This window comes from Mytilus galloprovincialis, chromosome 10 (genome assembly GCF_965363235.1).
Source record: "Mytilus galloprovincialis chromosome 10, xbMytGall1.hap1.1, whole genome shotgun sequence".
Classification (NCBI taxonomy): Eukaryota; Metazoa; Mollusca; class Bivalvia; order Mytilida; family Mytilidae; genus Mytilus; species Mytilus galloprovincialis.
Window position 1 is genome coordinate 83,654,148 of NC_134847.1, and position 25,200 is coordinate 83,679,347.

Here is a 25,200-nt window from a genome sequence, read left to right on the forward strand (position 1 = left end):
CAAAGTAAGATCTACAAATAAGTCAAACATGACCAAAATGGTCAGTTGACCACTTTAGGAGTAATTGCCCTTTATAGTCAATTTTTAACCATTTTTCGTAAATCTTAGTAATCTTTTAGAAAAATCTTCTCCTCTGAAACTACTGGGCCAAATTTAACCAAACTTGGCCATAATCATCATTGGGGTATCTAGTTTAAAAAATGTGTCCGGTGACCAGGCCAACCAACCAAGATGGCCGCCATGGCTAAAAATAGAACATAGGGGTAAAATGCAGTTTTTGGCTTATAACTCAAAAACCAAAGCATTTAGAGCAAATTTGATGTGTGGTAATATTGTTCATCAGGTCAAGATCTATCTTCCCTGAAATTTTCAGATGAATCGGATATTTCGTTGTTGGGTTGCTGCCCCTGAAATGGTAATTTTAAGGAAATTTTGCTGTTTTTGGTTATTATCTTGAATATTATTATAGATAGAGATAAACTGTAAACAGCAATAATGTTCAGCACAGTAAGATCTACAAATAAGTCAACAAGACCAAAATGGTCAGTTGACCACTTTAGGAGTAATTGCCCTTTATAGTCAATTTTTAACCATTTTTCGTAAATATTAGTAAACTTTACAAAAATCTTCTCCTCTGAAACTACTGGGCCAAATAAAATCAAACTTGGTCAGAATCATCATTGGGGTATCTAGTTTAAAAAATTGTGTCCAGTGACCCGGCCAGCCAACCAAGATGGCCCCCATGGCTAAAAATAGAACATAGGGGTAAAATGCAGTTTTGGGCTTAGAACTTAAAAACCAAAGCATTTAGAGCAAATCTGACAGTGGGAGAAATTGTTTATCAAGTCCAGATCTATCTGCTCTAAAATTTTCAGATGAATTGGACAATTGGTTGTTAGGTTGCTGCCCCTGAATTGGTAATTTTAAGGAAATTTTGCTGTTTTTGGTTATTATCTTGAATACTATTATAGATAGAGATAACCTGTAAACAGCAATAATGTTCAGAAAAGTAAGATTTACAAATAAGTAAACATGACTGAAATGGTCAATTGACCCCCTAAGGAGTTAATGTCCTTTATAGTCAATTTTTAAAAATTTTCATAAAATTTGTAAATTTTTACTAACATTTTCAACTGAAACTACTTGGCCAAGTTCATTATAGATAGCGATAATTGTAAGCAGCAAGAATGTTCAGTAAAGTAAGATGTACAAACACATCACCATCACCAAAACATAATTTTGTCATGACTCTATCTGCGTCCTTTGTTTAATATTCACATATACCAAGGTGAGCGACACAGGCTCTTTAGAGCCTCTAGTTTTTATAGGAACCGATTTGGGAGTTATTGTTTGACTGACTGTCTTGTAATTATTTCCAATTTTATTTCAGATTTCCCCCACAACAACTGATGACTATACTAGTGGATGGTAGTAAATTAGAAGTAATGTCGTCTAGTCTGAATGTGGATCAGTACCTGAAAATCAGTCCATATACAGATGATTACACACTAGCATTGTCCTATTTATTGACCTGGAGATTGCTACTCTACTTCTTTAAAAGTTCAACAGCAGAGGTAATATGTTTTTTTTTGTATAAAGATTTTCTGATACTTTTTTCATTAAATGCATTGATAAACACCAAAAAACTTCTTTCTCATTAAAACTGTATTCAATTTAGTGAAAACATGCATCATCGTTCTTCTGGTAGACTAAAAGTGGAGATAGTTAGACAAAAGGAAACCAATTTATTTGATAAAAACATTTAAAAAATTGTATCCGGGTATTCAAAGGGGGCAATAAAAAAATAGACCACTGTCAATCAGAAAAGGAAAATTGACTGAAAATTAAATTTCTGACTCTTTTTCTTTATAACTTTGCATTATTACACCACAGCAACTTGCAATCTACTCTGATAGTATATAGCTAGCTTAAACATTCCTGCATTAATTGTTTTTTGCTAAGCTGAACAAATTAAGCTCATCAATTACTGTTAATGTCATTTGCCTTGAAATTTTATTGATATTTTTTATGAAGCTACATCTATTTGAACCTCCCTTACTAAACACTGACCAGAAAGATTGAAAAAATTGTCTTTGATTAAGATATTTGGTAGGGGACTATGTACTGCCATGCAATAACACAGAAATATTGTTTCTATTTTCAGATAAGACAGGAATATGCTATTTACTTCCGACAGACAGGCCTGGTTCATCAGTTACTGTCTAATATCTACAGACTTATGCCAGATAACCCTACACAAGATACTAAAGCCATGTTTGACAGAAACTTTTCATTAAATGTTGCAAGTAAGTGATTAATAAAATACTTCATAAAGAATGATATTGATGTGAATAGGTCAGCAAAAGAAAAAACACTCATGTTAAGTCAATGGTTTGTTCATGTTGTTGATATGCAGTTTAGTATATATCTAGGATTTTGATTGGTTAACGCACATAGCCCCTGAGTGCTGCTAACCAATATTGCGGGACATTGCTACCCATTACATCGGGAAAATTCATGCGCGATTTTCTCCTACACCCCGTAAAAATATGTAAAATTTCCAAATTTCAATAAAACTTTTTTAGATAATAAAAAAAAGCATTGATTTCACGTTACACTTTTTACCCAAAAATCCTCAAAACTCACCTGATTCGGACTAAGACCAGGGATTAATTTGGTATCTACGTTCATATCCGTAGATATGGGTATTTTAACACCCTTTTGTACCCTGTACAACCTTCTGCTGCACCTCAAGGTGTACTGGTGTACTTCAGGATGTTAAAATACCCATATCTACGGATATGAACGAAGATAACTTATAGTATCATCATGGGCATATCTCATTTCTATGAATATTATTTTAGCCTGCCTCCTCATATGACGGGATGGCTGTTAAAGGTCATGTATATGTTGCAAATTAAACGCATATTCAGTACAAGAACCTGATTATGTGATATTAAATTAAAACTCTGTTTTATACTAGAGCGATATTTTAAACAGAATTTTTAATGTTCTTGTTCAGGATGTCCTCAGGAAGACATGTCACCCTACCTGGACATTATTCTGACTCAGAGCCAGCAAGTCTGCTCTTACTTTTAAATATTGCATGTTTAATTTTCAAATATTTGTTTTTAACAAACGACATCCCACACTTTTAAAAGGTAAGCACAATGTCTGAATGTTTTGCATAGTCTACATATTTAAATATTGCTATATTAATTTCAAGATGTGTATTATACTATCAAAATTGAATATAGATGAGACATATCACTGTCAAAAGTTTATTTCTCTAATAAGTATATGGTCTATTGCTATAAATTAGTTTGTTTTTAATGATTTTGTTACTTTATAGATGGTGCTACAGAAAAAGATATACCATATTTATCGTGTTATGTGTATAGACATGCCCTACAGACTGTACCAGCCATGGTGAGGACCTGGTGGAAAGAACAAGACAGAAAAACAATCAATTATGTTGATAGGTTAGTTAATAGGTTAGAGGTCAAAGACAGGTTTGTATGTTTGGGGGTTTAGTGAAGGGGTAACTTTATAGAAGTCAGTATATCTATCTCATTTCTCATTTATTTATGTTAACAATTTAGATCAGAATTATTTTTTTCTTGCAAGGTATGTCCTTCCTATCTTTAAATGAATGCATGATAGAAAGAAAGTAAATACATGTTTTAAGAGCAACAGTTAAGTATAATATTCAAAATTTGTTAAAACCTTCAAAATATTTAAATAAAACTTGTTATTCTTGGTGACATAATGTATGTTTATGATGATATAATTTGCTTCTATAATCATGTCAACAATGTGGTTGGGAGTTTGATCCCCACTTGTAGCAGGTGTGTTTTGACTTCAATCTGAATTCACTAGCTATAGGATTGTAAGTTCTCCAGCAGAAGACAGATAGTTCTTTCTAAATATTCCTGCTTCCTCTTTCACTGACCACCAATGATCATGATATTGACAAATACCAAAAACTGAAGTTTATTACTATCAATCAATCAATCAATCAATCAATCGTTTACTTCTATAAACACAAAGAATTACAATCTAGTATTGTCCTGCAATACTTAATATATACATATACCTTTTCTTACATCTTACATCAATACTTCTTACAGATTTACAAGTAAACATGTCAGCCAGATTTTATGTACAGAAGAAATACAACCAGTTAGTAAGACAGATATACAGTTAGAAAATATAACAGTAAGTCTACCTACTTATAATCAAATTTCTCCACAATCGTTAGAGAATATAACAGTAAGTCTACATACTTATAATCAAATTTCTCCACAATCAATTTGTTGGTTGATAATACACTAATTAACTGTGTATACTGTTGTAGGTTGATTATATAGTGAATTTTAGATTTTTGGTTTTCAATTCAGCTCTTACTAATACCTCACATTAGGAAACATCCTGACAAAAACGAAAGTTATGCTTTTGTTTTTAAATGGAATTTGTATTTTATGACATATGAAATATTTGTATTTGTTAGTTATACACGAAGATAAGGAATAGATCATTAATGGACCTTCTAGATCTTTGACCTTTGAACAATGGAAAATGCTGAAATTGTATAGCAAACTCTAATCCCTCTCTTTATGAAATAGAATTAGTTCTACTGTGGATTCATTTATTTTCATGGGTACCAATTTTCGTGGTTTGAGGAAAACCTACATATTCGTGGATATTTCATTTCGTGGTTTAAACAAAGTCTACACTCATTCTTTTAGAAAATTTGTTATTCGTTGAACATTTGAATTTGTGGTTCGTTCCCCTGTACCCACAAAATCCATGAAAATTGGTATCCAACAAATATTAATGAATCCACAGTATATAAAAATAGCCTATAGATGGTAAAGGAGTTTCCTGTTCCTGAATTTCTGTCATTATTTGTGACCTTGCTAATTAAAGTCATAACACTAAACCTTTACATGCACTTAACAAAACCCAAAGTTGAGAATTACTGCACATATTTGCAATTTATTCACTTTGTAATAAAAAAAAATTGGAAAGAAGAAGAATATAAAAAAAAAAAATGATTAAACTACATTTTCCTTCATTATTATATCCATTTCAGATTAAGACAAGACCTATAACAAGGGAGGTAATAGCGACTTACTCTTTAGAAGAGGTTACCATAGAAATGGTGATAGCATTACCTGAGAACTATCCCCTTGGTACTATAACAGTGGTCAGTGAGAAAAGAGTGGGCGTGTCAGCAGCCACATGGGATAAATGGCTGCTTCAACTCAATGTGTTTTTACAGTATCAGGTAGGTTTATGTCTCTGAGTGACAAGTAGGAATAAGATACAATACAATGTGTATAGATATAACAAGATGTGGTATGAGTGCCAATGTTTCGTACTGTTTTCTTTGCAGGAAGAGGTAGACTTTTCATTCATATTCAACTTTGTCAATATTCAAAATAATATCAAATTAATCATTGTAACATTAGATTACATTAACATGGAATTAATGGAATTAAAGTAGAAAATGTAAGGAACTATATCCTTTTCTATAAATTCATGATTTGTTTTGATACGACATCTTCAGCTACCTCTTGACAATACCTATAGTTTTATGACATCAGAGGAGTGAAATAACAAGTTTATTTCATGTGTGAAATTATCTGTATTTATTTCACTGGGAAATCACCATAGTTCAGTGCAACCAATGTAATAATAGATTATATTACAATTTAAATAATGAATGAAACTAGACACACACCATATTATTTATTTTGTAATTGTGATAATGTAAAGTTGCCTTGTGATCCCATTAGTTTGCATTACCATTTCTTACTCAGGAGATTTTGTTGTGAAAAATAAGTGCTTGCTGACAATTTGGAGGAACTAACAAACAAATCTAATTATTTCCCCTGTGTGAGGCCATCTCTTACCAAAACATGATTACTTTATAGGCTGAATATTATATGAAATATATTTGATTACATGTGTTATTGTTTAGAATGGTAGTATTATTGATGGACTGAGGATATGGAAGAGAAATATAGACAAGAGATTTGAGGGAGTAGAGGATTGTATGATATGTTTCTCTGTCATTCATGGCACGAATTACCAACTTCCAAGACTTACATGTAAAACTTGCAAGAAAAAGTTCCATTCAGCATGCTTGGTAAGTTGTGTAGATGAAAAAAGTCTATGTTGTATCTGTTTCTCTTTATTGCAATTGTATTTCAAACATAGAAATATTTCCAAAATTCAAGGTTGGAAAATTTAAGAAAAAACAAGGTGTGATGGTTTCTTTAAAAAGATATTTGTAGTTTCATGCTGCACACTGTATGGCAGTCAATTTCTAAGTACAAATAAATTCAACTCATGCAATGTAACAATATTAAAACAAATTAATTAGTACTTTATTGGAACTCTGTAGTCATGATATATATTATATAGTCATAACAGTAAAAAAACAGTACCTCACCATACAACAAACCACACCATACCACTAACACCTGCCTCTCAAACAGAAACAAAGATATCCAAACAAAGAAGAACAACACATGATTTGCATTGCTGAAATGGTTCAATTTTGAGGAAACTGGTTTTTTTTTTACCTTTTTAGTTGACAGAACATTAAACTAACCATTTGAGTTAAATGATTCCTGCCCAAATAAATAAATCCTGCATCCCTGACAAATCTGCTCTATGATATTTGTCTACCTGTACTTAAAAGTGTGCTTTCCTTACAATACTATTTTCAAATTGGTAATCCATTCAAGATGTTACTGCTGTTGTGTTTTCCGCACAATTTTTTTTACAGGAATTATGATATTAAAATAAGAAGATATGATTTGATTGCAAATACAAAAAAGTCTCAACGACAGACCAAGTGATGTAGAAGTTTAGAACTATAGGTCATTATATGGCCTTCAAGAATGAGCAAAACTCATACTGCAAAGCTAGATATAAAGGCCCAAGTTTTCTATAATATGGAATGTTAAAAACAGATGTTCTTAGCTACAAGAAGATGTAGAACAAGATGGATATTTTATAGTTAAGTCTAAGTAATGCTTTGTTTATATTTTCAGTATAAATGGTTCCAGACCAGCCACAACTCAACATGTCCATTGTGTAGAAACTTATTTTGATAGACAAGAAACAACTTACTACCAAAAACTTTCAAGTTATTTATTGAAATAAATAATTTTATGCAAATTTGTTTTCATCTTGTTGTGCTTGAAGAAATGCTATGGTAATAATAAAACCACTTTTTCCCTGCCAAATTCAGAGATCAAAAAGTTTAATAAATTTTCAAAATAATAACCTCTTTCAAATGATTAATAGATATAAATGTTTATTCGATATTAGTATTCAAATTAATCAATATTGTCTTACATATTTACTTTAATGCATCAAATCTCTTGTGCATTATGAGAAAACAGCAAAAACAGGCTCATTTAGAGATCTTTTTTTATTGATTTGTATTTCTTCACATCTAAAGTGTAAACTCAAAAAGATAATTTTTCTAAAAAAAATATTTTCAAGATACTAATAGGTGTAGAATATCTCTTTGGCTTATACAGTATCTATTTTGTCTCAGAAAATATGTGTGAATGTAAATCCTTGGTAAAATTATAAATTTCGACATGTTTATAACATCACAAATACCATAGAACATAGATATGTTGCAGCCACAATCCTTTTCCCTAATGTAATCTACCAAATTAGACTGATCACTGAATTCATACTTACTTGAACATAACGACAGGTGCCATATGTGGAGTAGGATCTGCTTTCCCTTCCAGAGAACCTAAGATAACATGAGGTGTTTGGTTGAGTTAGTGTTACTCAATCTTTAGTTTTCTATGTTGGGTTTTGCATGCTGTTGTTTGTCCTTTGAAATCAGTCCTTTTCTTTTTTTGGCCATGGCGTTGAAAGTTTATTTTCTACTTGATGTGGTATGAGTGTTAATGAGACAACTCTCCATTCAATTCACAATTAGTAAAAAGTACACCATTATATGTCAAAGTACAGCCTTCAACACAAAGCCTTCGCTCAAAGCAACAGCAATCTATAAAGGGTCCCACAAATGACTAGTGAATAACCATTCAAACATGAAAACCAACGGTCTTATCTCTATATAAAAAACGTAAAACATGAAACACTTATGAATCACACCAACAAACGACAACCACTGAAAAGCAGGTTCCTGACTTTATCAGCTTGTTCATTTTTCAATAAGATTAAAATAGATTTACTATTTCTGAATTTTCAGGAGCAAAATAATGGTTTTTATCATTCATCTTCTTGATAATAGATAATGTACTATACTGACATGCTGAGTAGGATAACTAAAGAGCATGGGACATATTAACTATTTGTCTTTTACATTTTTTTCACAACAAATGTATAACCATTTAGGTATATAAACCTGTAAAAACTCTTCTTCTAGATTCACCAATTTTTTTTAAAATTTGCACCAAAAATGAGTGAGAAATTTAGTATAATACTAAATATTTAGTGAAACATGGTTAATAATTAAATATTAATGTCCATGCAATATTTTGAGTATTTGCTAGTATTGCTTGATCAGTTCTTTGTGTGTCTAGTCTTTTTGTTTATTATGTTATAGTTTTGAATGTCTCTGAAAATGTATGAACATAGAAAACGATAGTGTAAGCGGGGCATACATGTACACATTCTTGATTCAATTTGTTACTAGGCTGGTATGAATATCCACAATCCCAAAAAGATATAATTTTGCACAGTTTACAAATTTCGATATTCAACGATTCAAAGTGCAGAAATTGCTTTATTGTATACAAATGTGGATAATAAAAAGATCTGCCAGAGCAAATAGAATGCTAGACTTATCTTGTAACAGTACTTAACCAACTGACTTTTCTATCCCCTACACAATTATCTCTCATTTCATACTAAAAGAAATATTAAAATAGTTAGTTATGCCTTGATTAATGAAAAGAAGCTGACATTATCCTTTTATTAACTTCACTTTCCAAAAAAATAGATGCTGTCTATAGATTCTTTCTACATAATTCACAGTCAGGTGACTCTTGAACACACCCACGAACTTGAAATAAAGGATAAGACATGCAGTTAAGTCTGCCTCATACCGTGACAACACTTTACAACATAAGAGATTTTCAGCTTCTCAAAAATGAACCCTCCATTTCTAACTAGCATTACTCCAGAAGCGCAATCACATGGAAGGTATATCTCAAATTGAAAAAATATTTCAGGGATCCAATTTCTTATCATGACTTCCTTAATAGAGCTTGCTGCTCACAAAGAATCTATTAAACCAAGTTTAAAGTTGAAATCATCCATTCAAATCTTTTACAGACGCCACCACGAGTTGGTTGACCATTATGGAATATCTTTTTCACAGATGACGACGGATATGTTTCAATTGTTACAGCCACAAACCTTTTCCCTAATGTGATCTACCGAATTAGACCTAATCACAGGATTCATACTAACATGAACATCACGACAGGTGCCACATGTGGAGTATTCTCTGTTTTCCCTTCTAGAGAACCTAAGATAACCCGAGGTGTTCGATTGGGTTCTTTAGTTTTCTCAAGGATTTACTTTACAAATCCTTGGTTTTCTATGTTGTGTTTGCAGGTTGTTGTTTGTCCTTTTCTTCAATTTTTTGACAGTTTATTTTCTACTTGATGTGGTATTGGGTGTTAATGGGATAACTCCCCTTTCAAGTCACAATTAGTAAAAAGTAAACCATTATATGTGAAAGTTCAACATTTAACACAAAGCCTTCACTCACATCAAACAGCAATCTTTAAAGGACCCCACAAATGACTAGTGTATAACCATACAAACATGAAAACCAAAGGACTAATCTCAATATAAAAAACGAGAAACATGAAACACTTATGAACCACATCAACAAATGAAAACCCCTGAACAACGTGTTCCTGACTTTGGACAGATGCAAATTTAAACAGATGTAGCGTGTTAAAACATTTTAACAGACGCCAAACTTCACCAAACCCTGAGGTAGTGGCGTAACATTACAATATAGAAAGACACACTATAAATAATCAATTGAAATGGTTAAACTAGATCAAAAACATGGCGTTAAATAAAATAATGTAAACAGGGAAAAAATTTCAAATTCTTATTTAGAATTATTCTTTTCGTTTTGTTTATCAGGGACTAAATTATTACAATAAAGTATAAAATACAAGGAACTACATAATTGTTATGCACTCTCAATTTGTAAAGATTTAATATCAACAACAATATCTTGACAAACACTAATTGTTGTATGATGTATGAGAAGTTAAATATTCCAATATATTTCACATGCGATTTTGTATTTTTCTATTCTACTTTGATATTTCATTGCAACAAAAGAATATCACCACATGATTAAGAGGCAAATCGGAAATAAAGTTGGGTTTTGCGTAATCACGTAATATGAGGAAACTGTTAAAGACAATTTGTCAAAATCAATGTATTTATATATTATTATTGTATAACTAATCTTACTTAATAGTTAATATTTTCCACTGTATAATCTCCCTGGTTAAACAGTAACTAATTTACAGGGATACCCGACTGAATGCTGTGAGTTGAGTAAGTTGTAAACAGCAGAGAAATGTGCAATAAAGGATTTCTTTTATTAAAAAAAAAAAAAAGTTGGGTTTTGCAAAATTTCTCTACCCATTCATATGAATGTAAACCACTTGTTTTGTCAAAATACTTAAGATTTGTAATTAATCAGATATATACACAGTTAAGGCCTTCAAATATACCTTTATTTTTTAGAGGCAGTAAAAGTTACCTTATCGGCCGGAGGGACACATCTCAGCTACTTTTTTTTTTATTAGAAATAATAATGATTGTTTATATTTGACAGCTCTTGTCCAGAATATAAAGACATATACTTGCAATATTGCAACTGAACAGAAGGCATATGCAAATCAGTTGATCAATTTTGATGGATAAGCACAGCAGAATGTTTCCATTTGAAGATGTCACATACCCTTTCATTCAATAGCATACAAGTAACATGTTTTTAACACTTTAAAGGTCCAATACGCGCATTTTAATTCTTTACTGCAATTTCCGCCTTGATTCAGTTCTGCATTGTCAAGTAAAAATGAAGTTATTGTAAAAATCTATACCAATACATCTTTATTTATTTGAAGGATACATGTTTAATATGTTTGATATCCACCTAATTATTAACTTTGTTATAATCATTATGTATCATTCGAATTTTGTTTTAAAAGACATAACTGGATGTTTTCTTACACTATAAAATTCATTTAGTAAATATTGATAACGTTAAACTATAACAAACATATTACATACACCATTGTCAACCTCGAGATACATGTAGTGACCATATTAAATCTACTTTTATTTTGTAACAATGAATTGTTCTTTTTGCATGAGGAGGTTTTGTGTCGCATGATGCACTTGTTTTTACTCTCTTAATAACACGCTACCTTGCTCACAAATTGTTATCAGTATAATGTAATTCGGGGAGAGATGAAGCGCTACAACCAGGTTTGATCCACTAAATTCTACATAAGGAAATGCATGTATTAGTATAGGAAAATGACAGCTAATTTGTATTCGTTTGGTATGTTTGAGTGTTTCATTTTGCCATTTTGTAAGGAACTTTCTGTTTTGAATTTTCATGGGTTTCAGTATTTTTGTGATTTTGCTCTCTGATAGGAATTGAACTACAAAGGTACATGTTCATTTAGTTTAGGAGTGTCCTCTCTGTTACTGTAGCTCACCAAGATAAAAACTCTTACAAAATTATTTCAATACTTTCCAAATTTAAGAAACATAAACTTAGTATTAAAATCAAAATCTTCATCTGTCATGATCCAGATAGATTTTCTAGTTTTTAGTATTTACTTAAAAACAATTTCCAGATGAAACAGAAAACAGAGACGCAATATACTAGTAAGTTTTAACAAATGCAGTTCCCTAAGTACTGCTCCCTCATATCCTGTATATATTTTTGTTAATCATGCTAACATATTAGATCTTAATCATATTAATAATTAACAATCAGTATGTATAGTAGATTATATCTGGTACTATTCATACTTTTAGTATAATAATGCGAGATTGCATGTGAAATTTTGTGATTTGTATTGATTTATACGCTCTTTATGGGCCTTAAATTATTACGAACAAAGACATTTAATATGATTTGATTTGATTTGATTTTAAAACTAAAATGCAATTTTCGCCTTTGTGCAGTTCTGCATTGTATTCTACAGTCAGTGTTTGATTTGTACGTATAAATCAATAGCCTTATACCTTTATTATCATAGTGCATGAATTTATTTAGGATCTATACAAGCGATGTGAGTATTTTAAATTCAGTGGTTTACTTTATTTTATATATATTGTATTTAGCTACGCACCATTTGCATGGTATTGCAATATTTATATCAAAAAGAATTTAAGTGTGATAATACCATCAAGGTAACCATTTTAATCTTTTATCAAAAACTATGAGCATATAAAATCTGCTTTCGCTTTTGACCGAACTATAAACTGTTCTTTTGTCAACAGTAAAAGGGGTAGGAATTGATTTTGACTTGTATGGTGCTGTAAACATTACACACGGAACTATATCTTACAAACCCTCGTTATAATAAATATGAATATGTAACCCAAACCCTCCATGGTTTTTTTTATAATGTCAGTTACGGCAATGCATCTCTTACTTTATTAATTTATTTGGGTACTAGTCGTAATAGACGTTAAAGTCTACAACGAAACAAATTCGTATTCGTGTGATCTATAAAATAGTAAACATATTAACCTCATTTATAGATGACTGGTATTGAATTATAAAAATGCTTATCTACCTGCAATCAAATAGTTAAGTAGCCATCTACAGGCACACTGAAAGGGCATAGAAAATCCAAAATCGTCAAAGGTCAAATTTGAATATAAGAGAATGTCAACCAAAATTTAAGTGCATGTGCTTTGTATCGATTGCAGAACTTTCACACAAAATTTATCATTTAGAAAATGTCAAAATCGTAGATATTTACAAAGATGCATATAATAAATATGACATTAAATTGTATTGTGTGCTGCTTTGATTATTTTGTTTTCAGTACCATTAAAACAGATGGCTTCACCTTTAAATAGAGAATTAACACATGAAAACGACGACAATTCACAACAAACTAGACCACTTCCTGATGGGAAGAAGTATCACGTGTTTATATCATACAGTGAAAGTGACAGATCCTGGGTCGAAACAGTAATACAACACTTACAAAATGATTACAATTTCAAGTGCTTTGAACATTCAACTGATTTTATACCAGGAAAGAAAATAGCGGAAAACATAGAATATGCTATGACAAACTCTGTAAAAACAATGTTTGTTTTAACGGAGGAGCACAATAAGAGTTACTGGTGCCATTATGAAGTAGAATTCGCCATATTAAAGTTGCTAGCTGAAATGAAAGAAAATGTCATCATTCCAGTCTTAAAGGAGGAATGTGAGATACCAGGCTATCTTAGACCATTCACTTATGTGAACGCCACAGGGTATATGAACGTGTGGCTTCCAAGACTTGTTTCAGCTATGGAGGCAGAAGGTAAATTTTGATAATAAAAGTGTAAACATTAATCTTTGTGCGTTATTTTAATCATGTTTGCATTGTTACTTGATGAGTGTTCACCTGGTTCCTACCTAGGAATTAGTATTGATGAATAACATTTTGAATACTACATAGCCATTTATATGAAAAAGTAAAATTACAAATATACCAAACAGTGAGGGAATTTCAAAACAGAAAGTCTTCATAAAATAGCAAAATCAACTGCCCAAATACATCTAACAAACGAAAAATAACTGTCATATGCCTGACTTGGTACAAGCATTTCTTTATGTAGAAAAATGGCAAGAAAACCTGGTTCGATAGTTAGCTACATCTCTCCTTGTATGACAACCGAATTGAATTTCATTATGTTGACAACAACGTGCGAGCAAAATAAAAACAGCCATAACAGGTAAAAGCGTCAAACATTATGGTACATCAGTCCACATGGTAATATTATCTTAATCACTATAAAACATATAACTGTTTTAACAATAATGTTGAAAAGAGAAGCATGATGTGCAAATGCATATTCAACATTTTTTCCCTAGGTAAATATTCTGCACAATATAACGAAAAACATGCTGATGAAACAATTGACACTTCAATTTAAATTTAAAATTAACTCGGTGTAGTTCATAAGATTTTAAAGCTGTTGAACCCACCATTATTACCTCTACTATCGTTTCTTAGGTTTTAGCACTGCTTTTTAACTTCAATCCCTCAAGTCATCATATGGGAAGTTCCATCATAACAGAAAAACGCGTGAAGTTCTGTGATAGATGTATACAAATTGATATGATGTCTATTATCAGTGCAGGCGTTAATCTGATTAAATTTTGAGTGTTTTTACGAGACGACTAAACACCTCTTTTCATTAATTTATATCAAATATTTGTTATGATTTCATTGCATAAAATAAAAAAAGGAAATAAAAGAGAAAAGGTAAAGATCAATTAAAACATAACTTTTTCATTTGCAATTCTTTCAGAAATACAGTATTCTCATGACATTGACTTAACCAGAGTAAAGGATGCAGGTAATGTATTCATAGGATGTACAGAAACATACGAACGGTTTCGACTGACTTAAACAGTAAAGGACATCACCAAAATTTTGCGTGACATTTCCAAATAAAATTTGCATTTTAATGTAAGGGAGAATCATGGAGGGGGGAAAGAATTGAGAGGAGTTATGTGAATTCCCGAGGTTTCGTTGGATACCAATTTTCGTTGAATTTGCGGCAACAAATAATAATTTTGTATAGGCTTGTATACCGACTTCTGCAAAGTAGATATATAGCAGAGACGATTTTCCTGTATAAAGTATGGGTGATTATTTGAAAAAGTAACGCCATTATATATGCTGTATCTTAATATATCAATTACAATCTGTTAACCTTTTTACACGCAGTAATAGGAGCTCTGAAGTACCATTTATAGTCCTGAACATGTATTGCCACAGGACATAAACAATCAACTCATCAATACTTACAAGTACCTATTACACTGTCACACCGAAACTGTCTTTTAAACCATAGACGTTTAGTATATCAGTTTTTGTGGTAAAACTCTTTATTATATCATGAACGCTAGACATTGATATTTGAGGATTTCACTGAATAACAGGCTCCTTATTTGAAACTTCAATTAACCATATCTATAATTATTAAATGGTGAATGGCCCGAGCCAATAAATATGCTATTTTGAAAATAAACTTTGACACATTCCCCATTTCCTTTCTCAATTTTACATTTTGAAAATAAAATTTGTTTACACAGTCAAAACAAAGTTAATGCATATAATATATATATATATATATATATATATATATATATATATATATATATATATATATATATATATATATATATATATATATATAGTATTGTTAAAACTTGTGACACTTGAAGAAGGCCATTTGTTGAGCCGAAATATTTGTCAGCACGATTTAATAACAACATTTTCGTATTATAACATCTTATATCAGTACCGTTGTGCAAATCTTTAGACTGATATATTTTTTTCCTTATCTGCATAGTATCGCCTATTCTAGACGATCCGGTACATAGTAAATTTGCTGGTTGGTCGTTTTTATAGACTTTATATATATATATATATATATATATATATATATATATATATATATATATATATATATATATAAAGCATTAAAATGTGTCAAGCTTTGCATTTAAATTTTCCTCTCATAGTAAGTACAAAGTAATTAAATTGGGGAAACTGTAAATCTTATTAAAGATGAATACATTTGAAATATTTTCAGTAAATCGACACCGTAATCTTGAGATACTCCATAAGATGGAAAGTCAATTTAGCTGCAGCGGACCGGTCTTCCAATCAAAATACGTGCCTCCCTCCTTGAGCAAAGATCCTGTAAACGTAATGTATTTGAAATTAAGAAGATCTGTTGTAATTTTTCGATTATAGGAGTGAAAGATACCAGTTGGACGTTTAAACTCACATAGAAAAAGAAAAAGACAAACACACAAACAAACAAATAAACAAAAGTACACAAGACACAACATATAGACCAATCACCACCAAACACATCCCAAAACTTGGGATGAAGTTAATGTTTTGACAGCTAAACGCATCTGTTGATTTAATGTTGTTTTAGCATTGTGCCGCTTACATATTCATAAGAAGTTTTTTTCAGCCAAGAGATTGTCCGCTTGCTTTTCCTTTCCAAAATTAGCCTTGTGCAACTCTTATATGGAAAAAAAACCTCAGCAAAGATACCAGATAGTAAATTTGTTACGCCAGACCAACATTTCGTTTATACAACACGCGACAGACCAATCTGATGAATAATCAGTGAAAGTCGAATTCTTAAAATAATATTTAATTACGAAGTTTAAGAGCATTGTATTCCTTGTGGTATCGCTTGCTTCGGATCTAGAATGTTTGCACTTAAATAATTTATAACATATTGTTTTAAAGTTTATGCTATTTTTTGACACTCCGAAATTGTATAAATCAACTACAGATTAGCCAGCAGCTTTACCATGACACAATACAAAAACTATCAACGAGTTATCTTGTCAAAGGTCGGCACTGTCGGAATCTATGGTGTCCATCAACATTTTTATGGATTGTGCTTTTTTTGACAATGAATGGCTTCGGAATTGTGTTTATAATCTTCTCTGTTCGTCAACAAGCACTAGTTGAAGAGCTCGATAAAGAACACGCACAGGGAAAAGAACTTTACACCACAGCGAAAAATCCACTTGTTTTATTTATAATGGCTGGAGTTTGTCAATCCATTGGGTTGTTTACCATACTGTGGTCTGGTGTGTCTTGTTACTCAGAATATAAGGTAAAGAAATTACAACGATGAAATCAATTATTTAATGTATAAATTTGTATAAACAGTGCAGTTTAAGATTTCAAATGACATAGACCTTGGTGAGATGAATGCGTTATACATGAAAGGATTAACTAAACATTAATTTAATAAACGATTATAAATAGCGCTTATAAGATAATATAACTTGGTGGCGTGGTATAGGAATGTCGAACCAATTGTGTATTTAAATTTCACATTTTTTTTTTTTAATTTTGTTATTGGTTTACTAGTATTTGATGTTATTGTGATACGAATTTGTTGAGGAAGGTTTGCCGAAGAATGCGATACGATTTTATGACAGTGTTTTCCTATCACACAGGGCGATTGGGGTGATGCATTCATTTCCCATTCTTTCTTTCCCATATTTCACATATGTTTTTCCTATTTTCACGAATATTCTATAAAAGTGTATAACACATACTTTGTATCTGGCTATTGACAGTATCATATATTATGATAATCACGATTTAATGTATTACATTTGTCTATGCACAGGGTAAACGTCAGACTCATCGTGATCTCCGTGAACTGAACAAAAGACTTCTGCCATCCAAAGTTTTAGTTGCCTATAAAAGACAACGATGTCTGGCAAACTTTACCGTATCCTTTTTTATAGTAAAAAATTATTCTGAAATAATAAAAATCAACACTTATTTAAACAACAGAATTTACTGACTTAAGAATCTTTTCCAATGTAAAGATAGCGTTAGCCTGATTTGGTCAAAGATATAATATTTTTTTTACTGTACAATGATTTCATAATCGCGATCGGTCATCAAATTTCACCTCTAATTACATCGAAAAACTAATATTGTGTTTCAAATGTAACGTCGTACAAATAATTATCATCTTCCTTATCAAACTTAGATATGTTTTCTTTATTATGATGTGACTCAGTGTGTAGTAAGTGTTTTAACAAAGTTTGATGGTGATGCAATATACTATAATTTAAAGCAACCGCTGTTGTTTACCGGTGTAAAAATCTTGAAAAAGATTTACAATGGGGTTTTTTAAACTCGACATGTATTAAATCTTTGTTAAAATATGTTTTTCATCAATCACCATCCCAATGGTGTCAATTATGGTATGAACGACAAATAAGCAACATAATCTCAAACCTATGATATGGGAAAACATATAGATACATTATATCTGTTATGATAAAGAATTTCGGAGTATATGAAAGCCATCATTTCCATTCATCTATTTTTAACCGGATTTTTGTGACAAAAATGGTCGGTTATTGATTTGGGGATGTACGGCGGTCGGGCGCCGGGCGGGCGTCCACCAAATGTTGTCCGTGCATTTACTCATGAACCGTTCAACAAAACCTATTTAAAGGAGTAGGTCCGGTAAGGACTCATTTTGGCCTCAAATTTCAGTTTCATCTGACGAAAGATTTTGACCACTTTTTAAACACTTCAGTGTCTAATTCACTTGATTCAATTAGTTTTTGTAAACGATTTTAACTGATTTAGTCATTTAAAACGCTCCGATTCAAGCCTAAATATGAAAAATCTCTCAAATATGCAAAAAATCGTCACATTTCAGATGGTTTTTGTTAAAAATGAAAGTGGCCGCATCCGTGTTCATCCACAACCTTTATATATGTTATGTATTATCATCAAATACAACTTACAGTTCAATATTTTGGATGAACACGAATGCGGCCACTTTCGTTTTACACGGAAACCGTGTAAAATTTAACCAAAATGATATGATTTTGAAGATTTCAGTAATTTTGAATGACTTAATGGTGCTACAATCCGATATATCTGCATTGTATTGTCAAAAACAGCCCATATTTATGTAGCAGAAGCATTCAACTGTCCAATACTTAACTACATTTTAACAATTTTGTAAAACTGTTATATTTTGGGGCCAAAAAGCGTTCTTACCGGACCTACTCCTTTTAATATGTTGTTACTGACAACAAAATGAAGGTCAAGTTCAATAATGACGAATTTGACTTTTACCGTTCAGGAGTTACGGTTCTTGAAAGTTTAAAAAATGTCGTGTCCGTGCATTTACTCATGAACCGTTCAACCAAACCTTTTAAAATTTTAATAAGTTGTTACTGACAACAAAATGAAGGTCAAGTTCAATAATGACGATTTTGGAAGTCAAGTTTGATATTGAAGATCATAAACTTTACCTATTAGGAGTTTTGGTCCTTGTGATATTAATAAATGCCAGAACACAAATAAATGTTAAAGAATCCGGTTTACTGTCATTTTGACAGCTCTTGTTATATATATATATATATTTTTTTTTTTTATCTTAATAAGAATTGAAAAATTCGAAATGATTGTAACAAACCGTGAGTTTATTCTTGTTTCATGGAATTTGTGTTACTTTAATATTGAAACTTTTTAGATTTTTTTACGGTTTTAAAATCGTTTGTCTTTTTTGTTATATTCGTTATATTCGTGTGTTATGGTGAAGATAGATAAAAACACCCATCATTTATTAGATTTTAGTTTGTTTCAACGAAATCTATACGATATATTTGGTTTACAGTTTGATTTAGAAAAAAACACCGACATAGCTAGATAATACAATTAATTATCTAGTTACTACCACAATTTGATATTGTAATTTTCATTGTTATAAATGAATGTAACATCAGTTTTGCCAATCTAATTTTGGCAAAAACATCAGTTTTGCCAATCTAATTTTGGAATCAATACTAATTCTATCTTATTTTTGGGAAATATTTTTTAGAAATTCAAATGTGACGTCACTTTGTGTGTGTTTTTTTTTTTTTGGGGGGGGGGGGGGTAATTTAAATGTGACGTCAATGTGTGCGTTGAGGCTTTGGCTAACTCGACTGTGTACTTTTATGTGCTGTATTAGGTTGTTTTACGTAATATTTCCGTATTTATTCTGTAGTAAGTTACACTTCGGTTTTCTCATGTATATCTATTATATAGTCATTTTATAAAATTTACTGTTTGCACTATTATTATTATTGTTAATGTATATACCCCTTTGATGTGCCTCTGATTTGTTCAAAACGATCAAATACTTATTTATCGATGTTTCAGTCCACCGAACACACATATTTATGCAAGAAACAGAAATATCTACAAACTAAAGACTACAACGGTCGAATAAATACACAAATTGGCAAACAATATCATGATATATGATAGAAATAAACACTAAAGGGGGCTGAAGATATTAAAGGGACTAACAAGCACATACGCCATGGCAAAAACATCAGTTTTGCCAATCTAATTTTGGAATCAATACTAATTCTATCTTATTTTTGGGAAATATTTTTTAGAAATTCAAATGTGACGTCACTTTGTGTGTGTTTTTTTTTTGGGGGGGGGGGGGGGGGTAATTTAAATGTGACGTCAATGTGTGCGTTGAGGCTTTGGCTAACTCGACTGTGTACTTTTATGTGCTGTATTAGGTTGTTTTACGTAATATTTCCGTATTTATTCTGTAGTAAGTTACACTTCGGTTTTCTCATGTATATCTATTATATAGTCATTTTATAAAATTTACTGTTTGCAAAAGTATGAATTATTCTAAATAATAAGGATGTTCTTATCCCAGGCAGAAAATTCTAGCCGTATTGGGCACAACTTTTTGAAACTTGTGGTCCTCAGTACTCGTCAATTCAACTTTGTACTTATTTTGGCTTTCGAACTTTTTTTCATCTGACCGTCACTGATTAGTCTTGTGTGGACGAAACGCACGTCTGGCGAATTAAATTTTAAACCTTGTACCGTTTGTTAGCTATTATTCGTGTGTTTCTCTGTCCTATACGTTTTTCGATTTATTTCTATTGTAGTATGTGTCCCCGTGCTAGTAGTGTATGCCCTTATATTTTTCGGTTATTGGTTGTTTGTCTGTACCGTGTTGAAGGCCGTACATTGACCTATAATGGTTTACTTTTTTTTAAAATGTTATTTGGATGGAGAGTTGTCTCATTGGCACGCACACCACATCTTCCTATATCTGTCATGTAAAGTTGTCATTTTAATGTTATATCTAGCATTGCAAAAAAGCGGAAGGTTTGGCATGCCACAAAACCAGGTTAAACCCAACATTTTTTTTCTCTTAAAATGTCCTGTACCATATAGTTCGTTTCTGTGTGTGTTACATTTTTATGTTGTGTTTCCGTTGTGTCGTTGTTCTCCTCTTATATTTTATGAGTTTCCCTCAGTTTTAGTTTGGAACACGGATTTTTTTTCTTCTCAATCGATCTATGAGTTTCGAACAGTGGTTACTACTGTTGCTCTTATATTTCCGTCTTTTTTCGTGGTGCGTTTTGTTTGCATTAAACGAATGAATTTTTTATTGTCAATTTGTATTTCTCCCCCTTTTTGTACCTACTGAAATTGTTCATCGCTCTTCCAAGAGTTAGAACAGTGTTATACATTATTTCTTTTACACTATTATTATTATTGTTAATGTATATACCCCTTTGATGTGCCTCTGATTTGTTCAAAACGATCAAATACTTATTTATCGATGTTTCAGTCCACCGAACACACATATTTATGCAAGAAACAGAAATATCTACAAACTAAAGACTACAACGGTCGAATAAATACACAAATTGGCAAACAATATCATGATATATGATAGAAATAAACACTAAAGGGGGCTGAAGATATTAAAGGGACTAACAAGCACATACGCCATGGCAAAAAACCCATACAAAACGACGATATGAATCTTCAGTTCATAGATGGGATATTTTTGTTTATCCCTGACAACAACCTATTAAACAAACATATACTTGAATTTAGCATGATTGAAAACTCGTTATTATTGTGATTTTGAAAAGTTAAACTGCTATGAAATTGATTGATAGAAATCCCTATTAAATGTTATCTTACAGAATCATATAGCTTTAGAAAAACACAACAAAAGAATACGACAGCGTCAGAATGGCGATGAGATGGAATTTATCATGAATGATGGGGACAATGTTCACTTGTTGAATGATACAACAGAGATACCAATGGATGATGATCTTCAGGTACTAGTTATGCTTTATACAGTAAAGGCAGGCAAACTTTACATTTCTTGTCATGGACTACGCTAAATATTACTCTTATGTACAACTGCAAACATTCCATAAAACAGTATGTAAACCAATAGAACCTATATTCTTTAAAAAAAGTCTTTAATCTTGAATGCATTTCTTGTTGCTTTCATTACTTAGACATCGATCATTTCGGGTATTTCTTTTCTCAGAAGATTTTTTTTTTAAATTAAAGCAATATGCGTATTTTCGTCATACCAGTGCCGACATACTGGATACTGTGCTGGTAATAACTTCCGGGAATAACAATTCACAAAGTTGTCGACCTAGTGGTAATAATAACACTAAAGGTACAAACTTTACTGTATCAAGTGCACATTTCGATAATTATTGTCTATTCAGTGATGCTTGAAGCAACAATATTTGAAAATAAAAACATTACCAATGACAATCATTAGATAGCTTAAAAAAGCAAAGTATGAATTTCAGTTCAGGAGAAAACTTATATGTTGTTGTTTTTGTAATGAATATTCATTGTAATTGGAATTTACTCCAAAAAAAGAAGCACATATATATGTTTGTATTTTAATGTTTTATAGGAAAGTATAACTGAACATTTGTTGAATTTAACCTCGGCATATTTAATGGAATATATGAATGAAAGACTAGACCTGCCTATCAATTCTATTAGACATGCGCCACAAGCAAAGTGTCTTTGTCAGTTTGCAGAATCAATCAACACAAGTTTGGACAATGTAATTAATGTATAATAATTGTGTCTTATTGTACACTCTCAATCTCACCAGACATGGTTATTATCATGCTTAATAGAGATATGCAATGAAAGACAGAGTATCTTTTAGTTATTTCATAGCAGTTTAACTTTTCAACATATAAATATATACCTGTACTTTACTTTTAATAGAAGATATTTTTAATTGCTTTTTGTTATATATGACAATATTTTCTGAAAGAGTAAAAAGGGTGAAGTCAAAAATCAAACTTTTTGCAAAAGTTTTGAATTGTCTTTGTGACTAAACTTCATTCAGATTAGATCCAACTGTCCATCAATGTTATATTTATACGTTGTATTCAAGAGATGGATAACATATGGATGTAACACATGTGTGTCTCCATTTCTGCTAAGTTATGTTATAAACTATCAAACATTTACTTTTGAATTCAAGAACAGTGTATACAATTTTACATTGATCTGTGTAATTCAATATATGTCTTTTTATATGTAATTCAAGAGATGTTGCGTGTGTAATTGTCTTGACATGTATGGTTATGTTCCGGACCATATGAGTATTTGGACCATACGCATATGGTCATGACCATATGGGTATATACTCATATGGTCCGACCGTACGCGTATGGTCGGGGTAGTTAACACTCTGTTACAGTTTACTATTAATACTTCTAAACTCTTCATATTGTATGACCGTTCATCAAAAAGACGCTATCATATTAATTTTATTATTATATTATTATGAAAAGATAAGCTAAATAAAAATTATAAGTTTCATCTAGTTAATTTTACTTACTTGTCAAAACTATAATAAACACATTTTATACTTATGGTCATTACCGATGGTCAATATCGATTTGTTATAATATAATTACGATTGAATGGCAATATTTTACTTAATGAACTGAACAACATTACACAATTAAGGAGTAACTGGAAAGTAACATAGTTTATTTAAGTGGTTTGTGAATATGATGTTTTGCAGTCATGTTACGATATTTGAGATCTAGAGCTTCTTTTAAATCAAAGCGCGAAAGCGCTGTAAAGGCAGTTAATTACAGGTTGTGTGTATTTCTAGTCCAGTTATATCATTATCTTCCATAGAACAGAGGTGGTTTGTAGTATTTAAGATTTAGAGTTCTCTTGTACCTAGTTCACATATATCTATAGTCTACTGTTTACAGTATATTTTCTGTACCTCGCCATGAAATGCATTTTTAAGACATAAGAACTTTTCCTTTTTAATGTAAATAAAACTATTTTTTAATTATTGATTATATACACATATTCAATTACTCCTATCCTATGAAAAATAATTCACAAAGATTAACTAGTCTCCGTTCTGTGTGTATTGCTAGAACATCAAGTAACATAATGGTTAATGTACATAGTAACATGTCAACTCTTTTGAAGACAGAACTTTTTAAAAATTCTCCCTCCAAGCAAAATTATTTTTCAGTATAAACATGATAAAGTTATCTACCTGTATTAATGACCTAGAGACTCTCAAGAGCCTGTGTCGCTCACCTTGGACGGTCTATGTGCATATTAAACAACGGACACATATAAAATGACAAAATTGTGTTTTTGATGATGGGGATGTGTTTGTCGATCTTTCTTTACTGAACATTCTTGGTGCTACAATTATCTCTATCTATAATAAACATGGCCCAGTATTTACAGTTGAAAATATTTTTTAAAAATTAACAAAAAATACAAAAATTTATGAAAATTGTTAAACATTGACTATAAAGGGCAATAACTCTTTAAGGGGTCAACTTAAAATTTTGGTCATATTGACTTATTTGTAGATCTTACTTTGCAGAACATTATTGCTGTTTACAGTTATCTCTATCTATAATAATATTTAAGATAACCAAACTCTGCAAAATTTCCTTCAAATTACTAATTTGGGGGCAGCAATCCATCAACGGGTTGTCAGATTTGTCTGAAAATTCCTGGGCAGATAGATCTTCACTGAAGAGACAATTTCACCCTATGTCAGATTTGCTCTAAATGCTTTGGTTTCAGAGTTATAAGCCAAAATCTACATTTTACCTGTATGTTCTATTTTTGGCCATAGTGGCCATCTTGGTTGGTTGACCGGGTCTAACCACACATTTTTTAAATTAGATACCGCAATGATGATTTTGGCTAAGTTTGGTTAAATTTGGCACAGTAGTTTCAGAGAAGATTTTTTGTAAAAGTTTATGGACGACGAAACCAAGTGATGAGTCAGGTCAGGTGAGCTAAAAAGGAGTTTTTAATCAAGGTAACAATGACATCTGGTGGCCATAAAAGCTGTCTCATTAGCATTTTAACCACTTCCCATATTTGCTTTTAAGACAATAGAAGAAAATTATTCAATGCAAAAACAAAACTTACTTGTAAATATGAAATTCTCTTTACAGTATGAGTTTTTCTCATTGTTGGAGATTGTACAGTAGTACAGTCCTGT

The 25,200-nt window shown here is 31.3% G+C and overlaps 2 protein-coding genes across 3 annotated transcripts in view; both read left to right on the forward strand.

The window, feature by feature from the left end:
• LOC143048615 (E3 ubiquitin-protein ligase listerin-like) overlaps window positions 1–7,194 on the forward strand; it is a 45,335-nt gene extending 38,141 nt beyond the window's left edge. For both annotated transcript variants that reach the window (XM_076222401.1, XM_076222402.1), the window contains 7 exons: window positions 1,391–1,574; window positions 2,165–2,306; window positions 3,353–3,482; window positions 4,131–4,218; window positions 5,096–5,290; window positions 5,987–6,154; window positions 7,068–7,194. In XM_076222401.1, the coding sequence (XP_076078516.1) occupies window positions 1,391–1,574; window positions 2,165–2,306; window positions 3,353–3,482; window positions 4,131–4,218; window positions 5,096–5,290; window positions 5,987–6,154; window positions 7,068–7,127 (967 nt within the window). In that variant the 3' untranslated portion in view covers window positions 7,128–7,194. The remainder of the gene's footprint in view (window positions 1–1,390; window positions 1,575–2,164; window positions 2,307–3,352; window positions 3,483–4,130; window positions 4,219–5,095; window positions 5,291–5,986; window positions 6,155–7,067) is intronic.
• A 5,239-nt stretch (window positions 7,195–12,433) lies between these two features.
• Window positions 12,434–23,893, forward strand: LOC143048617 (uncharacterized). Its single transcript, XM_076222403.1, has 8 exons — window positions 12,434–13,613; window positions 14,608–14,655; window positions 15,901–16,016; window positions 16,624–16,953; window positions 17,479–17,583; window positions 17,851–17,886; window positions 21,845–21,985; window positions 22,591–23,893. The coding sequence occupies exons 1-8, from the start codon at window positions 13,136–13,138 to the stop codon at window positions 22,759–22,761; spliced, it is 1,425 nt and encodes a 474-aa protein (XP_076078518.1). The 5' UTR covers window positions 12,434–13,135; the 3' UTR covers window positions 22,762–23,893.
• Window positions 23,894–25,200: the final 1,307 nt, after the last annotated feature.

Excerpts from the sequence above, each read along its gene's own strand:
- LOC143048617 (XM_076222403.1), top strand. The coding sequence starts at position 13,136 with ATGGCTTCACCTTTAAATAGAGAATTAACACATGAAAACGACGACAAT. Across the intron at positions 17,584-17,850 it reads GATGTCTGGCAAACTTTACC|ATATGTTTTCTTTATTATGA; the intron begins GTATCCTTTTTT and ends TATCAAACTTAG. Across the intron at positions 17,887-21,844 it reads ATGATGTGACTCAGTGTGTA|AATCATATAGCTTTAGAAAA; the intron begins GTAAGTGTTTTA and ends GTTATCTTACAG.